The sequence below is a fragment of the Amphibalanus amphitrite genome, unplaced genomic scaffold, assembly GCF_019059575.1.
Source record: "Amphibalanus amphitrite isolate SeventyFive unplaced genomic scaffold, NRLGWU_Aamphi_draft 000060F_arrow, whole genome shotgun sequence".
Taxonomy (NCBI): Eukaryota; Metazoa; Arthropoda; class Thecostraca; order Balanomorpha; family Balanidae; genus Amphibalanus; species Amphibalanus amphitrite.
Window position 1 is genome coordinate 678,514 of NW_024881556.1, and position 25,914 is coordinate 704,427.

Below are 25,914 nucleotides of genomic sequence, written 5' to 3' on the forward strand. Positions count from 1 at the left end.
CACTGGTCCACCTGCCCGCCACGGGTGAGTACAGCGGCTCACTGGTCCACCCGCCCGGCACGGGTGAGTATAGGGCTGTTAAGTGTGACGTCACGGTTCCAACAGCTGACTGCGCTAATGCTGTAGAGATAGGGGATTATCTAGAAAGGTGTATTGTGGCGATTCAAAAATTGTCCGACCCTGATTTGGAATTTCTTTGGAAACTTAGATGGATGAATAACATTTCTGAAATTGATTTGCTTCAAGTTTCATCGAAATTTGGCTGAAAAAGCCCAAAGAAATGTGAGGCTACTAAATTCACAATGGTGTTAGCATTTGTGGCGCATATGTGACATTTGGTGAAAACCACGTGAAAACAATAGTACGTTACGGACATTTGCACGTTTCTGGGCTGCAGGCTGTGTTTGACGTGTTTGGGCATGGTGTGAGCTATCATGGCCTTCGTTAGTGTTGCAGCCATAGGTGATTTTTTTTCAAACTATGTCCAGTGTGATTGAGAAGGGTGAAAGAGCATTGGATGGTGGCAAAATCCGATCCATTGCCCTGCAGGATGGCAAATACATTGTGGCTTCTGTTGAGGCCAGCATGAAGAAAAGGACCTATGATGTTCAAGTGAGTATTTCTTCATGCTTGTGATAGGCATTTCAAGTACTTTATGAAATCTGCCTTCATGAAATCGTGGCATGAATGTGGGAACAAAATTGCAATTGCAATTGAGAATGAGGTGAATGTGGCAAAAGTATTGAGTGAACATGACCAAATAAAAGAAACATTTCATTATATATTTTCATTCGAGTCTACATAGGTACTCCATAGTTCTTTATATTATCCCCATGTGACAGGCATCTTGCATTATTTTACCTTAGCAAAAGCTGAATAGGAAAAATGAGATGCCACGGTAGCAGACGTAGCACGAGCTGCCATATGCCCCAGAATGCATTTTGCTAACCAAATCAAAACACCTAACCAAAGATACGTAACCTGACCTACAATCTACTTCCTACAACCTACAACCTTGAACCTACCACCTTCAACCTATGATATCTCACATGGCAGCTCGTGCTATGTCTGCCCTACCAGTACCGAGGCCACTTGGTATTGTTTGTGGAGGACCTGACCTCCTCCAGCCCGGAGTGTAGTTGATGTTAGCTTGGTTTTAAATTTAAGTGTATAGTAAAATGATAGATCAATTGATCTACGTAGCAAGTGTGCGGCAGACTTGTGTGGCATCCTGTGCAACCATGGACATTTAGTGGAATTAAATGGATAGGAGGGTTTATAAGTTGAAATGGAAATGGCAATTTGGTTTAGGCGATGTATCTAATCTTCAGTCTCACTTCATTCAAGATCACTCAAAGAAATTTGCTTTCAAATTTCAGTTATTTTTGTTTACTTTTATTAAAGCATCCCCAGATATACAGCATATACTTTTAAAAAGCAACCCCTTTTTGCTAAAATCTAACATCAAGTCATTGTCCAAAACATTTATGTTTTGTAATATCAACTATGATTATAATGCATATTTGGAAGGTTCTATGAATATAAACAGCTGCAATCAATTGTGCTCATTTTGTGAACTTATTTTCATGATAAACATTTCACTTGAGTGAAACGTCCACTTTGATATTAATTGAATATGGTTTGAACTAATGTGTTAGAAAAATATCATGCAGGTATTTAATAAAAATCTGAATAAGGCTTGCTGATTACCTGCTGCAAAGGTGTAAATTGTTGTTATTCTGTGTTTCAGGTCACTGTCGAGAACAAGAAGCCAGTGGATGGAAGCTGCACATGCCCAAATGGTCAGCATCGGTGCTCCCACATGGCTGCCATCCTTCTGTATGCACAGAAGAACTGGTCGCAGACTGATCGGCAGTGTCAATGGAACCGAGGATCCAGCAACGCGACAATGTTGAAAGCAAAGGAGATGTTCCCCCAGGAAGACAGTTCTTTGCTGGTGAGCTCTGTCAAAGAGGACCAACTGGCATGGCTGTATGACCAGGTGAGGGAGCAGCCATGTGGGCTGGCATGGCTGTTGGCTCCAGAGTCTCAGCCTTCCCCAGAAGAGAAGGTACCAAACATCGACAGCATCCTAACTAGTGCTGAGTTTCATGCATCAGCTGACAAGTCCCACTTCCTTTTAGCAATGCTGTCTCTTTCAAAGGAAGAGATTGCAGAGGTGCAGAGGGTGACCAGTGGTCAGGTCAAAAACCCCAAGTGGTTTGTTGCTAGAAAGGGAAGGCTGACATCGAGCAACTTCGGCCTCGTCTTGAAGGCAATTGCCAGAGGAAGATACCCAAAGTCACTATTCAAAAGGCTCCTTGGTGGCTATGACCCATCCGGCAGTGCAGCTGTAAAATGGGGACGAACCCACGAAGCAGCTGCAAAGCGAGCGTATGAAAATCGCACTGGAAAAAAGGTGGAAGAGAATGGGATTTTTCTCTCTGAAGATGGTATGCTTGGGGCCTCTCCAGATGGTGTAGTGGGGGATACACTCCTAGAGGTGAAGTGTCCGTGGACACACAGGTGTCGAACGATCCAGGAAGCCGTGCAAGCAGATGGAAAGTTTTTCTTGGACGAAAACCTGAATCTTAAAGAAGATCACGATTACTTCCACCAGGTACAGGGCCAGATGTGGTTAAGTGGCTTCACCAAGTGTGACTTTGTTGTCTGGACGACTCGTGACTTACACATCGTTACCATCGCCAGAAGCGATTCATGGACTGTAAACCTAGAACTCCTAAAACAGTTCTATAGGGTCCACATGGTGCCGAGCATCATCGGGTCCGCTTAACCCGCAGGGCTCATGCCTGCTGGGCGATATGAGATTTGCCACTGTGATGTAATGTGTACAGGTGCGCGCCAGGCTGGTTGTCGTGTTTCACTTTCAAACGTCAAACTGTGTGTAATGTACAGGTGCGTAAGTAAATGTGTGTCACTGTACAGGTGCGCGCCAGGCTGGTTGTCGTGTTTCACTTTCAAACGTCAAACTGTGTGTAAATAATGCAAATAATAAACATACATGTTTGTGGACAGTTTTATTGACAAGTAAATGTCGCGTACCACAGCGCACAGCTGAAACAATTTCCAGATTATCATACTTCCATGACAGCTATAACTCAAGAAGTGTTTCATCAGACAGTGAAGACATATCAAACAGTTCGCAAACCAGTTTAGGACAAAATGCACAGTTTCCCGCGATAGTACTCCGGGCGTTGGTGAGAAAAACACAGACAATGCTATTGACTTACTTCAATTGATAACTACGCAAACGTTGCATCTAACAGGGTGATACCACTAATAACGCGCAGTTTGCTACCCGGCTTAAGAGGACATGTTGCTAAGTTTCTCGTGGCTTATGATAGGGCTCTGGGCGGTGGTGAGGAAGGCACAGACACGAACTATATTGTCTATCATATTCCTATACTGGTGGGGTATGCCATCTAAAATGGTGTAATACTTCAGCCGCTGAATCGCGCGCTCAACGTGCACGCGGGCTTCGGCAACTTCCCTGTTGTGCATCACCTCTTGCTTGGTGAACTGAGGCTGAAATAGATACGCAGGTGTGTTGACGGTGACGCCATCAGGTACAATGTCCTTGATAGGAAAACCTTTGTCAGCCAGGATGAGGTCGCCTGTGGTTAGCTGCTCCAACAGGCCGCTAGTCTCCACGATGTGCTTGTCAGAGGCATTGCCGCCGTAAACGTCACTGACAAAGTTCACAGTGCCATTGGGTGCCACCCCAACCATGACCTTGAAGGTGTTGGCAGCTTTGTAAGCACTGTAGGTGCTTGAGCGGCCCTCACAGCTATCAGGTCGCTGAATCCTAATTTCTGTGCAATCAAGTGTCGTCCTGCAGTGCCTGAACTTCCTGAACGATGCTGGCATAGATTGAGAATTCTTTTCTCTACTAGGCATACCCTTCCCAAAAATAGGCTTGAACAGAGCCTCAGCGAAGATGGACACAAATGTCCTGAAGACATTTGTAACGGTGGCTACACTCTTGTTAAATCTCACGCTTAGATCTGTGTGCCCAAAGTTGTGTCGCAGTTTCATCAACACCAGGAGAATTTGGTCCTCTAATGTCATCGTTGTGACCTTGAAGGTGTGGTATGTAAAATCACACATGCTCACATATGTGACTAGAGTTTCAAACATTGCTCTGCTCAAACTAGTATAGTAAGTTACTAGCTGTTCGCTATGGCTAATCTGGTTGTAGCAGAACCTCTGCTGCTGATAAGCTGCTGCAGTTTCAAGTCGTTTGATATGCTGTTTGAGAAGGTCGTTCTCGGCAGACAACATGGCCTCACTATGCACAGGTGGTCCAAGGACAGCATCTTCCATTTCCACAGCTGCATCTTGTCTTCTGTTTCCAGGAGAAGAGTGATGGGGTCTGGTATCATCAGGCAAGTTGATCCGCTTCCCTTCATTCCATGGAAACCTCATTGGACCTGCTTTTTTGCCATTAGGGAAGTGCCACGAACAGATCCTTGTGTGTTCGGTAGGGGTGAAGTTCTCCCTCCTGCAACAGAAAAAAGGGATTACATGATGATTTAGATTAGGCATGCATGATTAGGATGACGCAAGTTACAAGCCCTTCAAGTAGAAAATATCCACAAAAACAGGTTCATGCGATTGTTTCTGAAATGAAGCTTGCCAGTTTATTAATAATTTTCAATTTGAATGTTACAAAATGTAAATGTTTCAATGTTCATATCCAAAACATACAACAGACTTGGTAAATATATTTGTGCTATGACTACTGTTACTGCTATTTATGGAGTACCTACGCACCATGCACAAGTGATTGACGATCAAGGCTCTGAGTTAACCTTGTGAATCATTCCGTAATGATGCCAAAAATAAATATTTATCATTATCTGATATTATATACTCTATAGCTTTTATAGAAATAGTTAACAATAATTTGATGTTTTTATTAAAAGGTAAGATGCCATATTTCCCTTGCACGATTTATGGAAAAGATTTATGATGGGATTTATGAAAGCTTGACATGTAAAATATGCTGATTCTCAAAATTCTTACTAACCTTATCGCACGAATGTAGCGTTGACGGATCAGTTTGTTGCTGGGAAACCTGTAGAACGCATATTTGTTTTTGTCCCCTGACCGGTTCGTACAGCCTGGGACACAGCAATTCACCATCTCGATGTTCAAAGCTTAAAACAAGCGTGCGTCTTGTGATAGCTGACCTGAGGTCTGAGAAACACAGTAGGTATATCTAATTAATAACCCACTCCAATTCACTACCTATTCACAGCTAGTACATTTGCCCATTGGTGCCCGTGTTATAAACGTAATGGCGCAATGTCTTACCTGCGCCAAGATCGCACAAGTTTTTTTAATTTAGCAGCCGTGCAAAAAAATCATGTTTTTTTGTGCAAATCAATGAATATAAATGCATTTAAGTCGACCAAAATGACAACTTAATACCATTTCCATTATTGAAACATGACATAACATCGGTAAACGTCCCCAAATTCTTGCATTTTAGTTATGAATCGTTTGGCCTATCTCTACAACATTAGCGCAGTCAGCTGTTGGAACCGTGACGTCATCACTTAACAGCCCTATAGCGGCTGGCTAACCAGGCAGTACAGCGGCTGGCCACCAGGCAGTACAGCGGCTGGCTCACCAGGTAGCACACACAGCGGCTGGCCACCTGAGCCAGTGAGTACAGTGGCGCTGACCTAGGTACAACCTGTGACGTGACAGGTCAGGTCAAAGGTCGCATTTTTCGCCGATTACCTAAGGAATGCGTTATAACATCGAATAAAAGGCATGTTATCGAAAATCATCGATGAAGCGGTGGTCGCCCAATAAAAATGCTGCTTAGGAGTTCACTGATGCCAGGTCAGGTCACATAGGTCAGGTCACAAAAAGTCACAATATGGACCCAACTATACTAGGGTTTGGTGATACATGTTTTATGGAAAAATTTACAAATTCAATGGTGTGGGCTAGACGACAATAAGGGCCGGCTTACCTATATTTTGTTCTGGTGGAGGTCAGGTCAAGGTTAGGTCAAAAAAGGTCAAATTTCAAAGCTGATATTTTGCATAAAAAGGGTGTCTTTTCAATGAAGCTCATCGCGGGGAATCCGGTGGTGGTCTTCTTTATACTGTGCATTGTCTAAAACGGCTCTAAATTGAGTTTAAAATTTTAGGTTGTAAATGTTTAGCAGTTTTTCGCCATAACTTTGCTAAAAATTTGGCATGTCAAGTCTTATTTAGAAAAATTATCAGATTAGATTATTAGATTAAATTATTATTATTAATTAACAACCAGGCCGGAGTTATGGCTGCCCTCAGTCCGTCACGCTAACCGGGCAGCCAGCTCGATGTCCTGCGAGTGATTCACACCAGACCGGCACTGGAGGCGCTCGCCAGTGACGGGGCTTTCCGTCGCCGGGCCTCTGCAGGAGAGAGCGGCCGGAGCCCGCCGCCTCCGTCCCTCTCTCCGCCCTGCGCAGCGCAGTCCACAGACCACTTTCGCCCGAGCGGCGTGCCGTGCAGTGGGTATACACATTACACATACAGCGGCGGCCGAGCCGCACCGGGTCCGGGTCCGCACCGGGACTGCAGTGCTGTGGTGAGCGGCAAGGGCTGCAGGCGGAGCGGTCTGGGCAGCGATCAGAGGCAGACCCGTGTAAAGTGCCACCGACGCCGGACCAGAGGCAGACCCGTATAAAGTGCCGCCGACACCGGACCAGAGGGTAAAGTGCCGCCGACACCGGACCAGAGGCAGACCCGTGTAAAGTGCCACCGACACCGGACCAGAGGCAGACTCGTGTAAACACCGGACCAGAGGGTAAAGTGCCACCGACACCGGACCAGAGGCAGACCCGTGTAAAGTGCCACCGACACCGGACCAGAGGCAGACCCGTGTAAAGTGCCACCGACACCGGACCAGAGGGAGCACTATGGCCGATCAGTTCAAGGAGTGAGTTACCGGCTGTGTTGTTTTTGTTCCGCGTGGCTGCCCGCCGTGTTAACCCTCGCCCTGGCAGGGCATTTTTCATAACACGGCCTGGCAGGGGGGGGGGGGGGGTCGATGCGTCCCCCCTCGCGATTGGCTCCTGGGGCATTCCACGATAGATCGTACCAGGCCCGTCACCCTCATCTCTCAGATTTTAATCAAAATCGGTCCTAGCAAGGTCCTAGGGGTAAGCATAGGCCCCAAAGACGCCCGGCAAAATATCAGACTTCTCAGGTCAAAACTTTTTTGAGTTATATTGCATTATATTTTTTAACTTCGGTTTGTAACGGTGAGTTTGATGGCCTATAACTTAAGAACAGGTTAAGCAAGCAACAAACGGTAAAGAACACTAAGCTTGCGATGAATCAAAAATTAATATTACTTTTTAAAAATTCCAAAGAAAAACTTTCATTGTTGAACAAAAACCTTAATCTTTTTTCATTTGCCTCTAATGACTTTTGGGACCAAAATTTTTCACATTTCTATTTCTTCAAATAAACTTCATGTCATTGCAAATCGACAAGCAAAAAATTAGAAAGGTGTTCTTAATATAAGTGCCTCATTTTCCCGCGAACAAAATGGGTTTCGGAGGGGTTGATACGACCCCAGCACGCCGTTTCGCTTCTAATAGAGCTAGAGCCTCGCGGAAAAAAACAAGCGTGTGTGCCGTTACAAGTCGCAGCGATTGGTACCCAATTTTAATGTCTCAGGGTAACCGGTAGCGTCTGAGGTCAGGTCAAGTGACTCAAGTTACGGGTTCGGTTTTTAGTAAATAACTTCGCAAGAAATGGCCGCAGAGCCGCGATTTTGACATAATTGTGTTCGCCTAGCTCAGGTGCGTCGAATGGTATACTTTTTGTTAGGGTGTGGGGTAAAGGTTAGGTCAGAGCCCCTCAGGTCACGAAACTGGGCAAAGGGTATCATATGGCATATCATTCGATTCGGAAGGTCTTCCCGAGTCCATTGGTGGTTTCCCAACTTACTAGCTCAATTTGATCGGGAGTTATTGACGAAAATTCGTACGACCCTAGTGACGTCATAAATGACGTCACGCAAGGTTAACAATGCAAAAGTGAAGCATTGGACTTTGCAACGAGTGCATGAAATCACGATAACATGTACGTGAGATAGTTTTAGATCATTGTCGGCGCCAAAATAACAGTTTTTATATTAACAATGATGTCACGTGACCGACCTGACCTCAGGTGACCTTAAAAAATTCCCAGATTTGTTTTCCCAGAAAACAAAAACGACCATTGATCTCCCCCATGACGAGCTGCATCGACTCGATACCCATTTTATGCAAAAATATCAACTTTGAAATTTGACCTAATTTGAACTGACCTTGACCTGACCTTGACCTGACCTTCACCGGAGCATAATCCAAACTGACCCCAAGGGCTGCCTGACCCACATAATCGTATTTGGCATATAAAATGGACCATAAAACATGCATCACATGATACAGGGTGACACAAAAAATGCGGTCATCACCAAAATTTGAATAACTTCGGAAGTTTTATTCAGATCATCACCAAACTTCGGCCACTTTAGGTCACACCTATGTAGCAGACATCCACCAAGTTTCAAGTCTTCACTACGAATACTTTTAGTACAGTGTGTGTTTTACGGACGCTCCACAATGCTGCTCCAGGTGAGCGCCCCGGCGCTGCAGGGCGTAGGCACACCTGCATCCGGCGGGCAAAGTTGCCGATAACCCGATAAGAATAACGTTTCAGGGGTAGCACACCCCCTGAGCACTGTCTCCAGAGGCCATTGCACTCTGTAAAGTGCACAGCCATCGGGTTATCGACAACTTTGCCCGCCGGATGCAAGTGTGCCTACGCCCTGCAGCGCCGTGGCGCTCACCTGGAGCACATTGTGGAGCGTCAGTAAAACACACACTGTACTCAAAGTATTCGTAGTGAAGACTTGAAACTTGGTGGATGTATGCTACATAGGTGTGACCTTAAGTGGCCAAAGTTTGGTGATGATCTGAATAACACTTCCGAAGTTATTCGAAATTTGGTGATGAACGTTTTTTTTGTGTCACCCTGTATGTATTTTCATATTGTGACCCTCAGTGACCTGACCTCTGTGACCTGACCTGGTATCAGTGACCTCAGATAGCAAAATATGTGTTTGACAAACATTTCCCCATCGATGATTTTCAATGAAATGCATTTCACTCGATTTTACAACGCATTTCTTGAAATGCCTGTAAACGGTAAAAATTCGACATTTGACCTGACCTGTGACGTCATCGGTTTGACCTAGTTCAATGAAATTGGGTCACAAGATAGTTCCCTGTTGGGGCTATCCAACACCGTTTGCCGCTTGTCGCTGTGTTGCGTGGTTCTCGAGATCTTGGGGGGGGGGGCAAATTGCTCTCCCCCCTTCCCCAGCAGGGCGCGTTGCTCGGCAGACCCCAGCGGGACGCGGGTTGAACGTCGAGCCGGTAGGCAATACATTTACATGATTTTTCTACCTACGAACGGTTTAATGATTTTATCCCGTACCGCCGATGTCTTGTAGGCGCTTTAAGGAAAAAATCGTACACAAAACATAAAATGAACATAAAAAGAACATAAAAACGACAAATTTTCAGCAGAGGCCAAAAGGTTCTGTTCCCCACCGAACACTGTCCCACTCACTGTCCCTCCGTCTCTGTTCCCCAGCACGGGACACTGTCCCTCTGACTGTCCCTCCGTCTCTGTTCCCCAGCACCAAGGACATGACGTATAACGCCGACGAGGGCGTGCTGAAGATTTACCTGCGCGGCCGGCCGGTGAACCTGTACGCGCCCTCGGCCGTCCGCGACGAGTACCAGCTCACCAGGGCCGTGCCGGCGCCCAAACACCGGCTCCGACTCGAGTGGGTGTATCCTTTACCGCCGCACTGAGCCGGCCGGCCCAACGGCCCTGCACGGCAGGCCCTCTCAACACCGCCCCTGGCGTCTCACTGTGGTTTATCACCCGATTTCTGGGACCAGTATTTTGTTCAGCGCTGTTGCGCTCAGCACTCGCCATAACACTGTGTTGGCTGCCTAAGGTGTAACTGCGCCCCCACCATGGACTGTCCCTATCGGCCTGGTCACTAGGTGGTCACTATATAACGCCTGTCTGTGTCCAGACTGCATCAGACGGTACCCCGTCTCGTGTGCCCGTCTGTCTGCAGTCTCTCAGCTCACTGTGTAGTGTGTGTACCCCGGCTGTCTGGTCTCTGAGCCCACTGTGACCCGGCTGTCTGGTCTCCCACTGTGACCCGACTGTCTGGTCTCTGAGCCCACTGTGACCCGACTGTCTGGTCTCTGAGCCCACTGTGACCCGACTGTCTGGTCTCTGAGCCCACTGTGACCCGACTGTCTGGTCTCCCACTGTGACCCGACTGTCTGGTCTCTGAGCCCACTGTGACCCGACTGTCTGGTCTCCCACTGTGACCCGACTGTCTTGTCTCCCACTGTAACCCGACTGTCTGGTCTCCCACTGTGACCCGACTGTCTGGTCTCTGAGCCCACTGTGACCCGACTGTCTGGTCTCCCACTGTGACCCGACGGTCTGGTCTCCCACTGTTACCCGACTGTCTGGTCTCCCACTGTGACCCGACTGTCTGGTCTCTGAGCCCACTGTGACCCGACTGTCTGGTCTCCCACTGTAACCCGACTGTCTGGTCTCTGAGCCCACTGTGACCCGACTGTCTGGTCTCCCACTGTAACCCGACTGTCTGGTCTCTGAGCCCACTGTGACCCGACTGTCTGGTCTCCCACTGTGACCCGACTGTCTGGTCTTCCACTGTGACCCGGCTGTCTGGTCTCTGAGCCCACTGTGACCCGACTGTCTGGTCTCTGAGCCCACTGTGACCCGACTGTCTGGTCTCCCACGGTGACCCGACTGTCTGGTCTTCCACTGTGACCCGGCTGTCTGGTCTCTGAGCCCACTGTGACCCGACTGTCTGGTCTCTGAGCCCACTGTGACCAGGCTGTTTGGTCCGGAGAGCGGTCGGCTCGTCCCCAACTGTACCCCTTATAGACAGGTGTGACCTGTCGCCGGTGACTGACGGTGTGTGCTGCCACCCCCGGACTCGGACAGAACAGACGCGACCCGCCGCGCAACTGGCGACATCGCGAAGCACAGTTTCAAGCACGTGCCAGCGAAATCAGTTGTCAAAATGACTCTCCTTTTAGTTACACACAATATGGTCTGAAGTCATCATGTCAGGTGATTCTCACCCATTTGTAGAAACCTATCTTTTAGTTTTCCACAAAGTTTCGACAAACGGTGTTTTTGTGGTTCTTTTTATAGACAAACAATATGCAATACTCCAATGATATACAAATGTGATTTGATCTTTTATCTTTAGGTATCCAAGTTTGCTGATTTTTATGTGTGTACCTACCCCGTCCCCGTTACTACACTCGGGCTGTTCCCCGTCTGTATAGGCACCTCCTGTGTACCCCGTCTGTGTATACCGTCTGTATAGGTGCCCCCGATTACCCCCTGTGTCCGTCTGTGTAGTCCCCTCCCCCCTCGCCCTGTGCCCCGTCCCCACGACTGGGCCCGGTCTGCGGTATTTTCCTTGACTGTCGGTCTCTCAGTTACGGTTACCGCGGGAAGGACTGCCGCAATAACCTGTACCTGCTGCCCACCGGGGAGATGATATACTTCGTGGCCGGCGTGGTGGTGCTGCACAACGCGGACGACCAGACGCAGCGCCACTACACCGGACACACAGATGACGTCAAATGGTGAGACGTGACGTCACACCAGCGGCAAGACACAGCCGGACGGAGGGGCTCAGGCAGACACTGCCGGACGGAGGGGCTCAGACAGACACTGCCGGACCCGAACGGAGGGGCTCAGGCAGACACTGCCGGACGGAGGGGCTCAGACAGACACTGTCGGACGGAGGGGCTCAGACACTGCCGGACGGAGGGACTCAGACACTGCCGGACGGAGGGACTCAGACACTGCCGGACGGAGGGGCTCAGACAGACACTGCCGGACGGAGGGGTTCAGACAGACACTGCCGGACCCGAACGGAGGGGCTCAGGCAGACACTGCCGGACGGAGGGGCTCAGACAGACACTGTCGGACGGAGGGGCTCAGACACTGCCGGACGGAGGGACTCAGACACTGCCGGACGGAGGGACTCAGACACTGCCGGACGGAGGGGCCAGACAGACACTGCCGGACGGAGGGGCTCAGGCAGACACTGCCGGACGGAGTGGCTCAGACAGACACTGCCGGACGGAGGGACTCAGACACTGCCGGACGGAGGGGCTCAGACACTGCCGGACGGAGGGGCTCAGACAGACACTGCCGGACGGAGGGGCTCAGGCAGACACTGCCGGACGGAGGGCTCAGACAGACACTGCCGGACGGAGGGACTCAGACACTGCCGGACGGAGGGGCTCGCAGCAGGCACCATCTCCTAATGGATGATCGTACAGCTCACCGTGATAGAGACCGGAGGTCGATCACTTACATCCACTATCTTCATTCTTCGCATTGCAGTAATACACATGGTTGGCTCTTAGTTGGCGGGGTCACGGCAGGCGCTCTGGTGCAGGACTTCGATACGCTGACCCTGGCACCTATAGCCAACTGTTCCGGAGGATCCCGGATAATACTCTGGTGTTACTCTCGAAAGTAAAACAGCAGAAATAGCATGTGCCTCCATGCGCGAGGAACTAAAGAAATTTGTGCTTAAATAGAGTAGAGTTTTTTTATGTCGGAAAAGACGTGAAATACAAAACGAGAGAAATGTGAAAACAGTTTGTGAATATAAAGATAAGTTTAATTAAGCTATTAAGAAACAAGAACACAACGCGAGAACACTATCATTCACCACCAACATATACATTTTTCGTTCGACGCTGGTTGGTGCCTGCTGTCTACACTACAATCAGAAAATATAATTGTCAACTAGTCCAATTGGGTTAGCTGCAGTGCATGCATACTGTTAAGTTGTTTCAGTGATGACTCAACGATTGATGTGGGTACGAGAGATAGAATCATGACACAATATTTCGAGTTGCTGTTTTTATAAGTTGCCTGTTATTGCTGACTGGATCTGTTTGCAGCCTGGCGGTCCATCCGAACCGTTTCACCATCGCCTCTGGCCAGTGCACCGGCTCGGCACCTGACGCTCAGGTAACTGTCCCTCCTGGCTCGGCCCCTGACGCTCAGGTAACTGTCCCTCCTGGCTCCTGCCGCCCCGGCTCGGCCTCTGACGCTCAGGTAACTGTCCCTCCTGGCTCCTACCGCCCCGGCCCGGCTCGGCCCCTGACGCTCAGGTAACTGTCCCTCCTGGCTCGGCCCCTGACGCTCAGGTAACTGTCCCTCCTGGCTCCTACAGCCCCGGCTCGGCCCCTGACGCTCAGGTAACTGTCCCTCCTGGCTCCTACAGCCCCGGCTCGGCCCCTGACGCTCAGGTAACAGTCTCTCGGCCCCTGACGCTCAGGTAACTGTCCCTCCTGGCTCGGCCCCTGACGCTCAGGTAACTGTCCCGCCTGGCTCCTACCGCCCCGGCTCGGCCCCTGACGCTCAGGTAACTGTCCCTCCTGGCTCGGCCCCTGACGCTCAGGTAACTGTCCCTCCTGGCTCCTGCCGCCCCGGCTCGGCCCCTGACGCTCAGGTAACTGTCCCTCCTGGCTCATACAGCCCCGGCTCGGCCCCTGACGCTCAGGTAACTGTCCCTCCTGGCTCCTACCGCCCCGGCTCGGCCCCTGACGCTCAGGTAACTGTCCCTCCTGGCTCATACAGCCCCGGCTCGGCCCCTGACGCTCAGGTAACTGTCCCTCCTGGCTCCTACAGCCCCGGCTCGGCCCCTGACGCTCAGGTAACTGTCCCTCCTGGCTCCTACCTACCGCCCCGGCTCGGCCCCTGACGCTCAGGTAACTGTCCCTCCTGGCTCGGCCCCTGACGCTCAGGTAACTGTCCCTCCTGGCTCCTGCCGCCCCGGCTCGGCCCCTGACGCTCAGGTAACTGTCCCTCCCGGCTCCTACAGCCCCGGCTCGGCCCCTGACGCTCAGGTAACTGTCCCTCCTGGCTCCTACCTACCGCCCCAAATCGGCCCCTGACGCTCAGGTAACTGTCCCTCCTGGCTCCTACCGCCCCGGCTCGGCCCCTGACGCTCAGGTAACTGTCCCTCCTGGCTCCTGCCGCCCCGGCTCGGCCCCTGACGCTCAGGTAACTGTCCCTCCCGGCTCCTACAGCCCCGGCTCGGCCCCTGACGCCCAGGTAACTGTTCCTCCTGGCTCCTACCGGGGCATTCCACGTCAAATCAAACACCGAAATCCGTCATCCCCTTCGATTTTTCTGAAAATTTGTAGGCAGACTGGGCATGGTTCAAAACTGAGTTACGTGTAATATTTTCGAAATTTGATAACGTATCGCCGAGATATAGGTCATCGAATATAGCCAAAAATGCCACACATCATTTTTTTAAATGCTTATAACTCTGGTTCCTTTTCTGGTATCAAAATGATATTAACAGGGTCTTGTAGGCAATTGATAAGGCTTTGATTTTTAATTATAAAATTAAATTGAAGTGACCTTGAAATGCATTTGACCTTGAATTAAAACAGAAAAATTTAAATAGCAAAAACCACGCCACCTTCGATTTGAGTAATTTTTACACATTATGTCCGTCACAATGCTCCTAAGCATCTGTGAAAAAAATTGGAGTGGGCCATTCATAACTTTCGCGGCAAACGCCGTTTTCATGCATCAACATCACGCAACCGCGCGTGACCTTGAAAGACAGAGTCAAGACATGCTTGCTTGTGTACACTTTCTGAAATGAATGATTGCTGATTAGTGATATCCCAAACTCTGCGAGAATTGAAATGCATAGTCATCGTAGTCAAGCATTCACGTTCCATTGTAAAAGTGTCTCAGGCTGCAGGCAAACGGTATTTTGCGGTGAATTTTGAGCCGTGTGGAAATGCATCATGAAATAAATTCAACGAAAACATTATCACGCAACGATATCTTCACGTCTTTTGATCTTCACTATACGAAAGAACATACATTTTTGAGTATGTATGGGGAATTTCTAGTTAATCCGATAATAAATATGGCAGTTAGAGTCCTGCTAAGAGTAACATGTCGCCGGCTGAGGCGGGATCGGCCGACGCGGGAAACGCAGCAGTCACAATTTTGTGTTTACACGTTCATATTTCAATTGTTTACCAACCTATTTTCAGAATTCTTTCACCATAAGATTGCCTGTACATTTCTTAGTCTTCTCACAAAATTTGACGCGAATCGAACGTAATCAGCGGTAAGGAGCGCGATGTAAAGACGGAACCGTTCCGTTCCGTCCCGGCACAGTCTACAATTCAGGCGGCGGCTAGCGGTCGGCGCCGGCTGCCGAGTCGCCGCGTCGCCCCGGCGACAGAATGTTCACTTTACACCGCTATTACTAGAACAGTTGTGAACCGATTTTCTTATTGCTTGCACGATGAGATGTGCAATTCAATTCTGGACAGGTAGCCATAAGTAATTTCGCATCAATATTATGAGATATTGGCGAAAAACAGGAGGGGTGGGGCGAAATTCACTCTTCCCCCTCCACTGCGCGTGCTAACATACGTTTGCATATGTGCCATTTTCTTCAAAACTTATGAATGGCCCACTCTAATTTTTTCACAGGTTGTTAAGAATATGGTAGGCAATAAAATATATGAAAATGAGCCAAATCGAAGGTGGCGTGTTTTTTGCTATTTCAATTTTTGTGCTTAAGAACAGAGTTAAGCAAATTTCAAGGTCATATATTTAAGTCGATGCAATTCTACACAAATGCTTAAGAAATTACCTAAACAGTAAGGTTTATTTCATTCAAATCAAACAAGTACAACCAAAGTTATGGTCGTTCAAAAATATAAAGATGCAACATTTTGTAAAAATTTGATGCCCTATATTTAGAAGACCTGTGGTCAGAATGTGCAAAAAACATCAATGTAATGTCCGGGGCGACACAGGAACTCGCTCACAAATTTATAATGAAATCGCTGATGGTAAGGTGCAAAACAGCCGATTTTTGTTCGATTTGACGTGGAATGCCCCTACCGCCCCGGCTCGGCCCCTGACGCTCAGGTAACTGTCCCTCCTGGCTCCTGCCGCCCCGGCTCGGCCCCTGACGCTCAGGTAACTGTCCCTCCCGGCTCCTGCCGCCCCGGCTCGGCCCCTGACGCTCAGGTAACTGTCCCTCCTGGCTCCTGCCGCCCCGGCTCGGCCCCTGACGCTCAGGTAACTGTGCCTCCTACCCCCTCACTCCTGACACTCAACGTGGGGCTGTTTTCCATTTATCATGGGCTTCAGCTCTGTTCACGAGCGATATACTCGTCGTTTCCGCTCCGTTTTTATTTTCGCAGGAGTGCAGTGCTAACGGGATGGGATTGCCGCTGATCTCTGCAAGGAACCCTGAACCAACCATCAACCTGTAACTGAGTTTCTATGAGTCAGTGACTATTTTGTATCAATTTTGGTGACCCGCTGCCCGAATCCCTACCCCGACATTCGAGTGACTGGTCAGTGAGTTTTGTCCCCTGACTGTCCCTCCCGGTAGCAGTGGGTGCCGCTGTCCCCTGACTGTCCCTCCCGGTAGCAGTGGGTGCCGCTGTCCCTGACTGTCCCTCTCGGCGGCAGGCGCACGTGCGTGTCTGGGACAGTGTGAGTCTGAACACGCTGCACGTGCTGGCGGGCGGCGAGCTGGACCGCTCCGCCGGCTGCCTGGCCTTCAGTCGCGTGGACGGCGGCGTACTGCTGGCCTGCGTCGATGACGGTGCCGAGCGCACTCTCAGCGTCTGGGACTGGCAGAAGGGCGCCAAACTCACCGAAAACAAGGTCGGTCAGAGCGCGGCGAGGAGGGTGCCCGGGCCAGTCGACGGCGCTGACCGGGTCGGCTGCGACACACTGATACTCGGAGAGCGCTATTAATCAATACTCATATTCGAATGTGGATTTGGCAATGCCCACTTGTTCCAATAATAAAACATTGTACATGCAAGTTTTGGTGAGCCTCAACAATTCCTTGATACTCGATATATGCATGCGACATATGCATTTTTTGACTGGCATACACATGTCTATAGGTATATGTAGTAGGTATCTAAACACATCCCCTGGCTCTTGAAGGGTAGGTATGCCCCAGCCGCAGTGGTTATCTGACTCTGACTGTGACCTGTGTGTCCGAGACGCACTACCTGACCGTGACGTCCTGTGTGCCCCGCAGGCGTCCGCGGAGACGGTGGTGGACGTCCAGTGGCACCCTCTGGACCGCGGCGTGCTGATGACCTGCGGACGGCAGCACGTCAACTTCTGGCTGCTGGAGGCCGGCTGCCTGCAGCGGCGGCAGGGCGTGTTCGGCGGCCGCGACCGGCCCAAATACGTCACCTGCATGGCGTTCACCGACTCCGGGGACCTCATCACGGGCGACTCCGAGGGGCGCATCCTCCTCTGGGAGCGAGGTGAGCGACTGCACGGCCGTGGCGAGAGGCGGCGGCCGGGCTCCGTCCAATTACCCAGCCCGCAGGCGGCCGGTCCCAGCGCTCTTTCGTGCTCTGCGTCGCTGCAGGCGGTCCCCGCCGCTGTGGGCCGACCTCTGACCTCCCCGGTGACTGTGCAGTGGCCGCCGCTGTAGAGAACCGGCGCTCGACAGAGAGCTGCGCTGACCACCCCCCCCCCTCCCCCGGCGGCAGGGGGGAACCAGGTAGCGCGCACCGTAAAGGCCGCCCACGAGGGCGCCGTCTTCACGCTGATGGTCGACAAGGCGGGCAACATCGTCTCCGGCGGCCGCGACGGCAGAATAGTGCAGTGGGACCGCAGTCTGAGCCGCACCGGCAACGTACTGGAGGTCAGTGACCTGACCTGACCTGGGCGGGGTAGGGCGGGGCGGGGGGGGAAGGCGTAGCCATAGCTGTAAAGAGCTGGAGGTCAGTGACCTGACCTGGGGCATCAGTCATGGAGAGGGGATGGAGAATGGCCGTGACAGAACTGAGAGGGGGGGGCAGAAGAGCAGCCGAGTGACCCGCTCTGACCTGCTGTGACGTGACCCTCCCCCGCCCCGCCCGGCAGCTGCCAGCCGAGTACGGCGCGCCCCGGATGGTCTCCGCGGGCCGCGGCAGCCAGCTGCTGGTCGGCACCACGCGCAACTGCGTGCTGACCGGCGACTGGACGCTGTCGGCGCGTCTGGTGGCGCGCGGCCACACGGACCAGGTGTGGGCGGCGGCCGCGCACCCGGGCCGGCCCCAGTTCGTCACCGGCGCCTGGGACGGTCAGCTGCTGCTCTGGGACGTCATGACCCACTCTCCCGTCTGGGAGCTGGCACTGGAGGTGAGTGGGACCGGGACACTGTCCCCTCTGGGGGTGAGTGTATGGGACACTGTCCCGTCTGGGGGTGAGTGGGACGGGGACACTGTCCCGTCTGGTGGTGAGTGGGACCGGGACACTGTCCCGTCTGGGGGTGAGTCCGGGGGTGAGTCTGGGGGTGAGTGTAGGGGACACTGTCCCGTCTGGGGGTGAGTATAGGGGACACTGTCCCGTCTGGGGTGTGAGTGTAGGGGACACTGTCCCGTCTGGGGGTGAATGTTTGTCCCGTCTGAGGGGTGAGTTGGACGGGGACACTGTCCCGTCGGGGCGAGTGTAGGGCCGGGACACTGTCCCGCGTTGAACGAACGATACACTGTCTCGCTTAGGATAAATATGATCTCGGCCTACTGTCAGGGAGCAATCAGTTAGAGTCTGTGAGCTGTTCATTAAGTAGGGTGAGTACCTACTGATTACTGAGCATTGAGTAGTGAACGAAATGTCAGCAAATTATCCCGCAGTGCAGGCTGTATAGCATTAGCGTATAACACAATTCACTGATTTAACAGCCTTTCCTGCACGAGAACCTCCACTGCAATGTGCGGTACCTTCTCATTTGACCTCTAATCTGGTGGTCCTTTTTGACGCGGTCTCCCCCAGGAGTGTCTTTATTACCCACTACCCACTACCCAATACCCAGAACTATTGTCGGTGTTACCCCGGATCTATCCGTTTCCAGGAGTATATCCAATGCAGTGTTACTCCGTTCCCAGAAGCGTATCCTGTGGGGTGTTACCCTCGTCTCGGTCCGCAGGAGGGTATTCAGTGCGATGTTACACTCACCTCTCGGTCCCCAGAGGGTATCCAGTGCGGTGTTACCCCCGTCTCGGTCCGCAGGAGGGTATTCAGTGCGGTGTTACCCCTCACCTCTCGGTCCGCAGGAGGGTATTCAGTGCGGTGTTACACTCACCTCTCGGTCCGCAGGAGGGTATTCAGTGCGGTGTCACACTCACCTCTCGGTCCGCAGGAGGGTATTCAGTGCGGTTTTACACTCACCTCTCGGTCCGCAGGAGGGTATTCAGTGCGGTGTTACACTCACCTCTCGGTTCGCAGGAGGGTATTCAGTGCGGTGTTACACTCACCTCTCGGTCCGCAGGAGGGTATCCTGTGGGGTGTTACCCCTGTCTCGGTCCGCAGGAGGGTATTCAGTGCGGTGTTACACTCACCTCTCGGTCCGCAGGAGGGTATTCAGTGCGGTGTTACACTCACCTCTCGGTCCGCAGGAGGGTATTCAGTGCGGTGTTACCCCCGTCTCGGTCCCCAGCAGGGTATTCAGTGCGGTGTTACACTCACCTCTCGGTCCGCAGGAGGGTATTCAGTGCGGTGTTACACTCACCTCTCGGTCCGCAGGAGGGTATTCAGTGCGGTGTTACACTCACCTCTCGGTCCGCAGGAGGGTATTCAGTGCGGTGTTACACTCACCTCTCGGTCCTCAGGAGGGTATTCAGTGCGGTGTTACACTCACCTCTCGGTCCGCAGGAGGGTATTCAGTGCGGTGTTACCCCCGTCTCGGTCCCCAGCAGGGTATTCAGTGCGGTGTTACCCCTCACCTCTCGGTCCGCAGGAGGGTATTCAGTGCGGTGTTACACTCACCTCTCGGTCCGCAGGAGGGTATTCAGTGCGGTGTTACCCCTCACCTCTCGGTCCCCAGGAGGGTATTCAGTGCGGTGTTACACTCACCTCTCGGTCCCCAGGAGGGTATTCAGTGCACGGCGTTCTCGCCGGACGGCTCCCGGCTGGCGGTCGGCCTCGTCTCCGGACGCTGGGAGGTGCTGGACGCCGACACCCGCGAGCGGCTCTTCTCGCGCGCCGACGGCCCCGAGCCGATCCAGGCGGCCGCCTTCTCGCCCGACGGCCGCCTGCTGGCTCTGGGATCGCGCAACAACGCCCTCTTCATCTACCAGGCCGGCCCCGCCGGCTACTCCCGGGTGGCAAAGTGCACGGTCAGTGACCAATGGAATCCAGTGTACGGTCAGGTCAGTGTCCAATCAAATCCAGTGCACGGTCAGTGACCAATCAAATCCAGTGCATGGTCAGTGTCTGATCTAGTCCAGTGCACGGTCAGTGTCCAATTGAATCCAGTGCGCGGTCAGTGTCCAGTTGAATCCAGTGCACGGTCAGTGTCGAATTGAATCCAGTGCACGGTCAGTGTCTGATCTAATCCAGTGCACGGTCAGTGTCCAATTGAATCCAGTGCACGGTCAGTGTCTGATCCTGTTCAGTGCACCGGGTGGGTCCGATCAAAGTCAGCTGAGGGATGAGTCTGATCCTATCCAGTTAACAGGATGGGGCCGATCCTATTCAGTGCACGGGATGGGTCAGATCTGTTCCAGTGGCGCTTGTCCGTGCCGTGCCGGTGCCGTGTCCTCACAGTGCCGTGCCGGTGCCGTGCCAGTGCCGTGTCCTGACAGTGTCGTGTCCTCGCGGTGCCGTGCCGGTGCCGTGTCCGTGCCGTGTCCTCACAGTGCCGTACCGGTGCCGTGTCCGTGTCGGTGCCGTGTCCGTGTCGGTGCCGTGTCCTGACGCCCCTCCGCTCTGCCGGCGCCGCAGGGCCACTCGAGCTTCATCACACACCTGGACTGGTCGGCTGACTCGACCCTGCTGCGCACCAACTCCGGCGACTACGAGCTGCTGTTCTGGTCGGCCGCCACGGGCCGCCAGCTGACGCAGCCCTCCCAGCTGAGAGACACGCAGTGGGCCACCCATACCTGCACGCTGGCCTTCAACTCTGTCGGTAGGTGGTAGTGATGTCAATTATGGAAAATCGGAATGCCGATACCAAACCAAATACCAACCAAAACCACGGGAAAATACCGAAACCAAACCAACTTGGGAAACTGAGGGAAATACCAACTTTTTACCGATTTATTAGCCTCTTATACATTAGAGAGGGCTTATGATACCAACAAAATACCAAACACATTACGATTGAAATACGAAATACCAAGTTGGTATCGGTTTGGTATCGGTATACCAAAAAGTTGGTATCCGATTGACATCTCTAGTAGGTGGCAGCCCCGTCCGGGCAAGGTTTCCAACCAGAATGTCTCCTGCTAGGGAAACAAAACTACGAAAGTGCCCCTGAAGCCTTTTTAGATGCGTATAAAGTTTCCAACTAACATATCACAACTGTGTGTGTGTGTGTTTTTTTTTTTGCTCCGTTAGAATGTATGGCTGGTAGCACTCCTAATCCCCGGCTGCTGTAGGTACCTAGGTAGGTATGTCTCCCGCCGCCCTGTGCCGCCCCGCCCCGTGTCTGCTGTTGTCGCCGCTGACCTGACCGGGTCTGCGTTGCGCGCGGCAGGTATTTACCCTGAGGCGGCCGACGGCACGGACGTCAACACCTGCTGCCGGTCACACAGAGGTCACCTGATGGCCTCCGGCGACGACTTCGGCAAGGTCAAACTCTTCAGCTACCCGGCCAACCAAGCCAAGGTGCGTGCCTGCGGTCGGTGCAGCATTGCTAGTGCTGGAGCCTAAATATGCACGTGCTGACAATGCCTAAGCATTGAGGAGACTCTAACGCTGAGCCGATTACTAGGCCTTGGCTGATCGTGTAACATTCAGACTTCGAGAGAGGCTGTGAATGGTGGTGGTCCTTTCTATCTATTACCTATCTAGTGATGAAATCGCTTGAAATTGTCACTAACGTTGATAACATTTAGGTATGCCTATGTGCATAAACTCTAAAAGATTAATTTAGAATACCTACCACACATCCTGCCTGGCGATGTACAGCCCTCCAGCAAAAAGTGTGGTTGGCCATTCGATTGTTTTGGTATAATAGGTAACTTGAAATGGTAGAGACATTCCAGCAGAATGACTCGATAGAAATGAGAAGAAAATTCGTGGGGATCCTCTGGTAATGGTTTGAAAGGTGCACAAGATATTATTGTGATGTTGACATTGTTGTCAACCAGCCACATAATACCTAGAGTGCCGTTCACTTCCTCCCAGGTAGGTGCTGTAAGTTCATATAGGCCAGTAAAATTTGCTCGAAGACGGCATTGTGCCTATTTGGCCGCACACGCCCCCCCCCCCCGCCAACACCAGAAACTGACGGGATGTTTCCTCTCCCCTACCCCCAGACGCACCACCAGACGTGTCGAGGTCACAGCAGTCACGTGACACATGTGGAATTTTTCGCCGAGGATGACCGGCTGCTGTCTGCCGGCGGCCAGGACACTGCTGTCCTCCAGTGGACAGTGGAGTAACCTCTGCTTCCAACGGCTGCCACGGTGGCGCTAGCGGCGCCGCCGGGTTACGTGCTTGTGTTGTGCTGCATTCTCCCGGTCCCGGGTCGGGGGCGTCTGCGGTTCTATCGCCTTCGCGAACCAGGCAAACGAAGGACCTGGCTAGTTAGATAGATGATCTAGATGCTGTTGGAACCACATTTATGAAGCGTTGACGTAAAGTGTTTCACCGTATCGCAGTGTTGCTGATGTAGCCGGCGACCGTTTGCGGGCACCGACACGGGGTTCCGCACAAACAGTGCTGTACACAGTGTGTCAGACGGCCCTGGGGGTGAGCTGGCGGGGTGAGCTGGCGGGGGGAGCTGGCGGCGTGAGCTGCTCACCGCGTCACCCACCACGTGGACACGTGCACTGTGAGGCGGCCGGCCGGGCGCCGAGGTCCGAGGTCCGAGGTCCGGGAGGTGTCCCCCCGAGGTCCGGAGGTATCCACCGAAGTCCGAGGTCCGGGAGGTGTCCCCCGAGGTCCGGGTCCGGGAGGTGTTCGGCTGAGAGGTCCGTCACCGTAAACCACCCCGGCGGCAGCCTGCACGGGGTCGGGTGTCGAGGGGGGGGGGGACGACTCCGAACCGCCGAAGCTCAGCCGGTGGGAGGGAGCGTGTGGCGCCGCTGCCCACTCAGCTGTGACCGGGAGTACCGGCGGGAGGGAGCGTGTGGCCCCACTGTCCACGCAGCTGTGGCCGGGAGTCCCGGACACCGTTGGGAGGGAGCCAGACGCCGTCCTCTGGCGGGGCGGACGGCCCTGTTCTGTGGCGGGCGGACGCCGTCCTGTGGCGGCTGGGCGGCCAGACCCTGCCCGTGGTGAGGCCGCCTTTGGCAGCCAGTTTTCATGTATGGACGGGTGATTCTGCTGTGCGGGCGGTCGACGACAGCACTGAATTTGTAAACCGATGCCAACCCGCACGATCGTATTTGAACAATGTTGTGTAATACACGTGAAACCGAAAGGAAATGATGTTTGGATAGTTTATTAACCACGCAACACTACACTAACGATACCCCCGAACCCGATTACGATACGCTGACGAAGCTTTGTAATGCAATTCGGATGCTCCGATCCAAACGATTTCTTGTGGAGTAAAGTCCTCATTCAATTATTACACGCAACACTAAATGCTTCATATACTTGAATTGTCATGTGTTGCTTGGCTTCATATATACTTGAATCTGACGCATCAAATGAGATGAAATTGTATCACTTTTTTGTCAATTTATTTTACAATTTGACATTTTTTTAGTTATATTTTTTTTTCGTTTTCAGTCATGAACGATTTCACTTATCCTAACCACATTTGTCCTGAAGATTTGGAGCGTTGATGCCCATTTGCATGGCAAAAACGGTTAGCTTTGAAGCCATAGAAGCCGAGAAATCGATGTGGATCATCTTACCTCACGGCTCAAATTACCCCACATTCCCCCACGGCTGATCGAGAGCCAGTGGATGCAGCAGGACGGAGCTACCGTTTAAACGGCCGCCGCGACCCGTGACTGGCTGCGACGCTCTTCGGGGAGGGACTGCCCCTCGGCTAGAGGTGAACCCATGGTCCGCGCACTGTCCGGACCCCAACATTTATATTTCTGATTTGGACACCTACAAAGGCTCAAGTGTATACTGTATAGACTATAGGGCATGAATAATCTGAAGGAGTCAGCTAAGTGCGCGATTCGGGGCATGCATCCGGCTTTCTACCGCACGGGTGGCATAGGTAAGGTAGCGCGCGTTTTTAGGAGGCTTTTGGCTTGGGACGGGGCGCAGCGCAAATTATGGAAAATGTGCTGTACGGACGGCGCCGAGCATGGAACACCGATACAAGTACATACCACACAAGAAAGAAGTGTCTAACATAAGTTTGGTGCGACTTTGGTGTTTCTGCGAGGTTATTTGTTCTCAAAATACGCCAAATTTAAACCCGTCTGTTTTTTTTTTTCGAGAAGTCCCGGTACTTAAAATAAACCATGAACCGAATTTCATCAAATGCGCCATCGTGAAAAAGCTAGTACCTCACATCACCTTACCTTACCTTAGGTACTTTGAAAGTCATCGGGATAAAAAAAGCCACTTGGCCTATAGGTCCCGTTCTCATCACGTCAAAATGTATTTTGTTTGTTTGTTTGTTTGCTTGCTTGCTTGTTTGTTTGCAGTGGCGCGGGAACCGGGGGGGGGGGGCTAGCGGGGGCTGAGCCCCTCCAACTCTTCGGCTGGGGGGGGGGCTCGTAATGTATTTGAGCCCCCCCCCCATCTGGAGGAATCGAAATCGGAAATCTACCAACATAATTTCATAGATTCATACATAGGCGCGGGAACCGGGGGAGGGGGCAGTGGGGAAGCTTGCCCCACAACTCTGGGGCCGTGGGGGCGTTGCTCCACAACTTTTCATGAGGTTAGGAACCGTTGGGGCAGCTTGTCCTCCCCAAATTAGGGGTTGTGGGTCACAAAGGAAGAAAGCATGTAAGTGAAAAATCCACCTCTTTCACTGGCTCGGCAACTTATTTGGCAGATTAAAACCTTTATTCCAGACTGCCAAAACGGCAGTTTCTTGACTCAGCTGAGACGGAATACCTCACTTTTTTTGCAAATATTTTCGTTTTTTTTTTTCGTTGAAAAGGCCAAGGTCTGAAAAATAAGTGGCCTAAAACCGGTGAGAAAACTAGATTTGGGGGTACCCTAGGTTGATCTCTATTATGGTTCAGCCCCCCCCCCCAGTCTTGAAGAAGTTCCCGCGCCACTGTTTGTTTGTTTAGACTTTTTCGGTTGAAGACCATTTTACAGCCGGGAGGATGATAAAAATTAGGGACAGACATTGGTACGCCGGTGTGCACACTGCTGAGTGCTGACCCGTCGGGGCTGAGCCCATCACGTGGACATGGGCCACCCAGCCCCTAACGGTTACCGTACCCGGCTACGGGGCAGGCTCCTACGGGAGTTTCCCGCATAGGATAAAGCTGCCCGTCCAGCCCTGAACAGAAGTGGAGGCGTGGAGGACAAGGATTTGACTATTCCGAGGATGGAAACGACGGAATGGAGGTGAAGGTGTATTTTTATGCCATTAGAAACTTAACGTGATAGAAGTTGGTGTTTTATGTGGACCGGAAGGCGCATTACTCATTCGTCAATTGTTATTTGTATAGGTACTTTCTTTTGTTTCGGACTTTATTTTATTACATCCACTATATAAATCTTGTTAATAGCACCATATGGTTACTATCGCAATTGCTTTATGAAATCGTTTTGGCGTAAAACGCAGCAAAATGGCTGCAGAGCTGCGTCGGTCGTATTTTGCGCCCGTTTATGA

The 25,914-nt window shown here is 51.9% G+C and overlaps 2 protein-coding genes across 12 annotated transcripts in view; both read left to right on the forward strand.

Annotated features, from left to right (window-relative positions):
* LOC122378474 (echinoderm microtubule-associated protein-like 2) overlaps positions 1-23,573 on the forward strand; it is a 73,910-nt gene extending 50,337 nt beyond the window's left edge. For all 9 annotated transcript variants that reach the window (XM_043359569.1, XM_043359570.1, XM_043359574.1 and 6 more), the window contains 11 exons: positions 9,724-9,879; positions 11,594-11,743; positions 13,082-13,151; positions 16,653-16,850; positions 17,239-17,473; positions 17,705-17,859; positions 18,081-18,338; positions 20,066-20,314; positions 20,922-21,105; positions 21,676-21,806; positions 22,460-23,573. In XM_043359569.1, coding sequence (XP_043215504.1) covers positions 9,724-9,879; positions 11,594-11,743; positions 13,082-13,151; positions 16,653-16,850; positions 17,239-17,473; positions 17,705-17,859; positions 18,081-18,338; positions 20,066-20,314; positions 20,922-21,105; positions 21,676-21,806; positions 22,460-22,585 — 1,912 coding nt within the window. In that variant the 3' untranslated portion in view covers positions 22,586-23,573. The remainder of the gene's footprint in view (positions 1-9,723; positions 9,880-11,593; positions 11,744-13,081; positions 13,152-16,652; positions 16,851-17,238; positions 17,474-17,704; positions 17,860-18,080; positions 18,339-20,065; positions 20,315-20,921; positions 21,106-21,675; positions 21,807-22,459) is intronic.
* Positions 129-3,031, forward strand: LOC122378475. 3 transcript variants are annotated; one of them, XR_006256027.1, is made up of 3 exons: positions 129-612; positions 1,751-2,845; positions 2,929-3,031. XR_006256027.1 is itself a non-coding variant. In XM_043359577.1 (2 exons), exons 1-2 carry the CDS (start codon positions 481-483, stop codon positions 2,792-2,794), a joined length of 1,176 nt encoding a protein of 391 aa, XP_043215512.1. In that variant the 5' UTR covers positions 132-480; the 3' UTR covers positions 2,795-3,031. The 3 variants fall into 3 exon arrangements, 2 of the variants coding, with proteins under 2 accessions (XP_043215512.1, XP_043215513.1); XM_043359577.1 differs by having other exon boundaries at positions 132-612; positions 1,751-3,031; XM_043359578.1 differs by lacking the exon at positions 129-612 and adding an exon at positions 632-724 and having other exon boundaries at positions 1,751-3,031.
* Positions 23,574-25,914: the final 2,341 nt, after the last annotated feature.

Coding starts and splice junctions, on each gene's coding strand:
- LOC122378475 (XM_043359577.1), top strand. CDS start 481: ATGTCCAGTGTGATTGAGAAGGGTGAAAGAGCATTGGATGGTGGCAAA. Junction 613..1,750: donor AAAGGACCTATGATGTTCAA/GTGAGTATTTCT, acceptor TCTGTGTTTCAG/GTCACTGTCGAGAACAAGAA.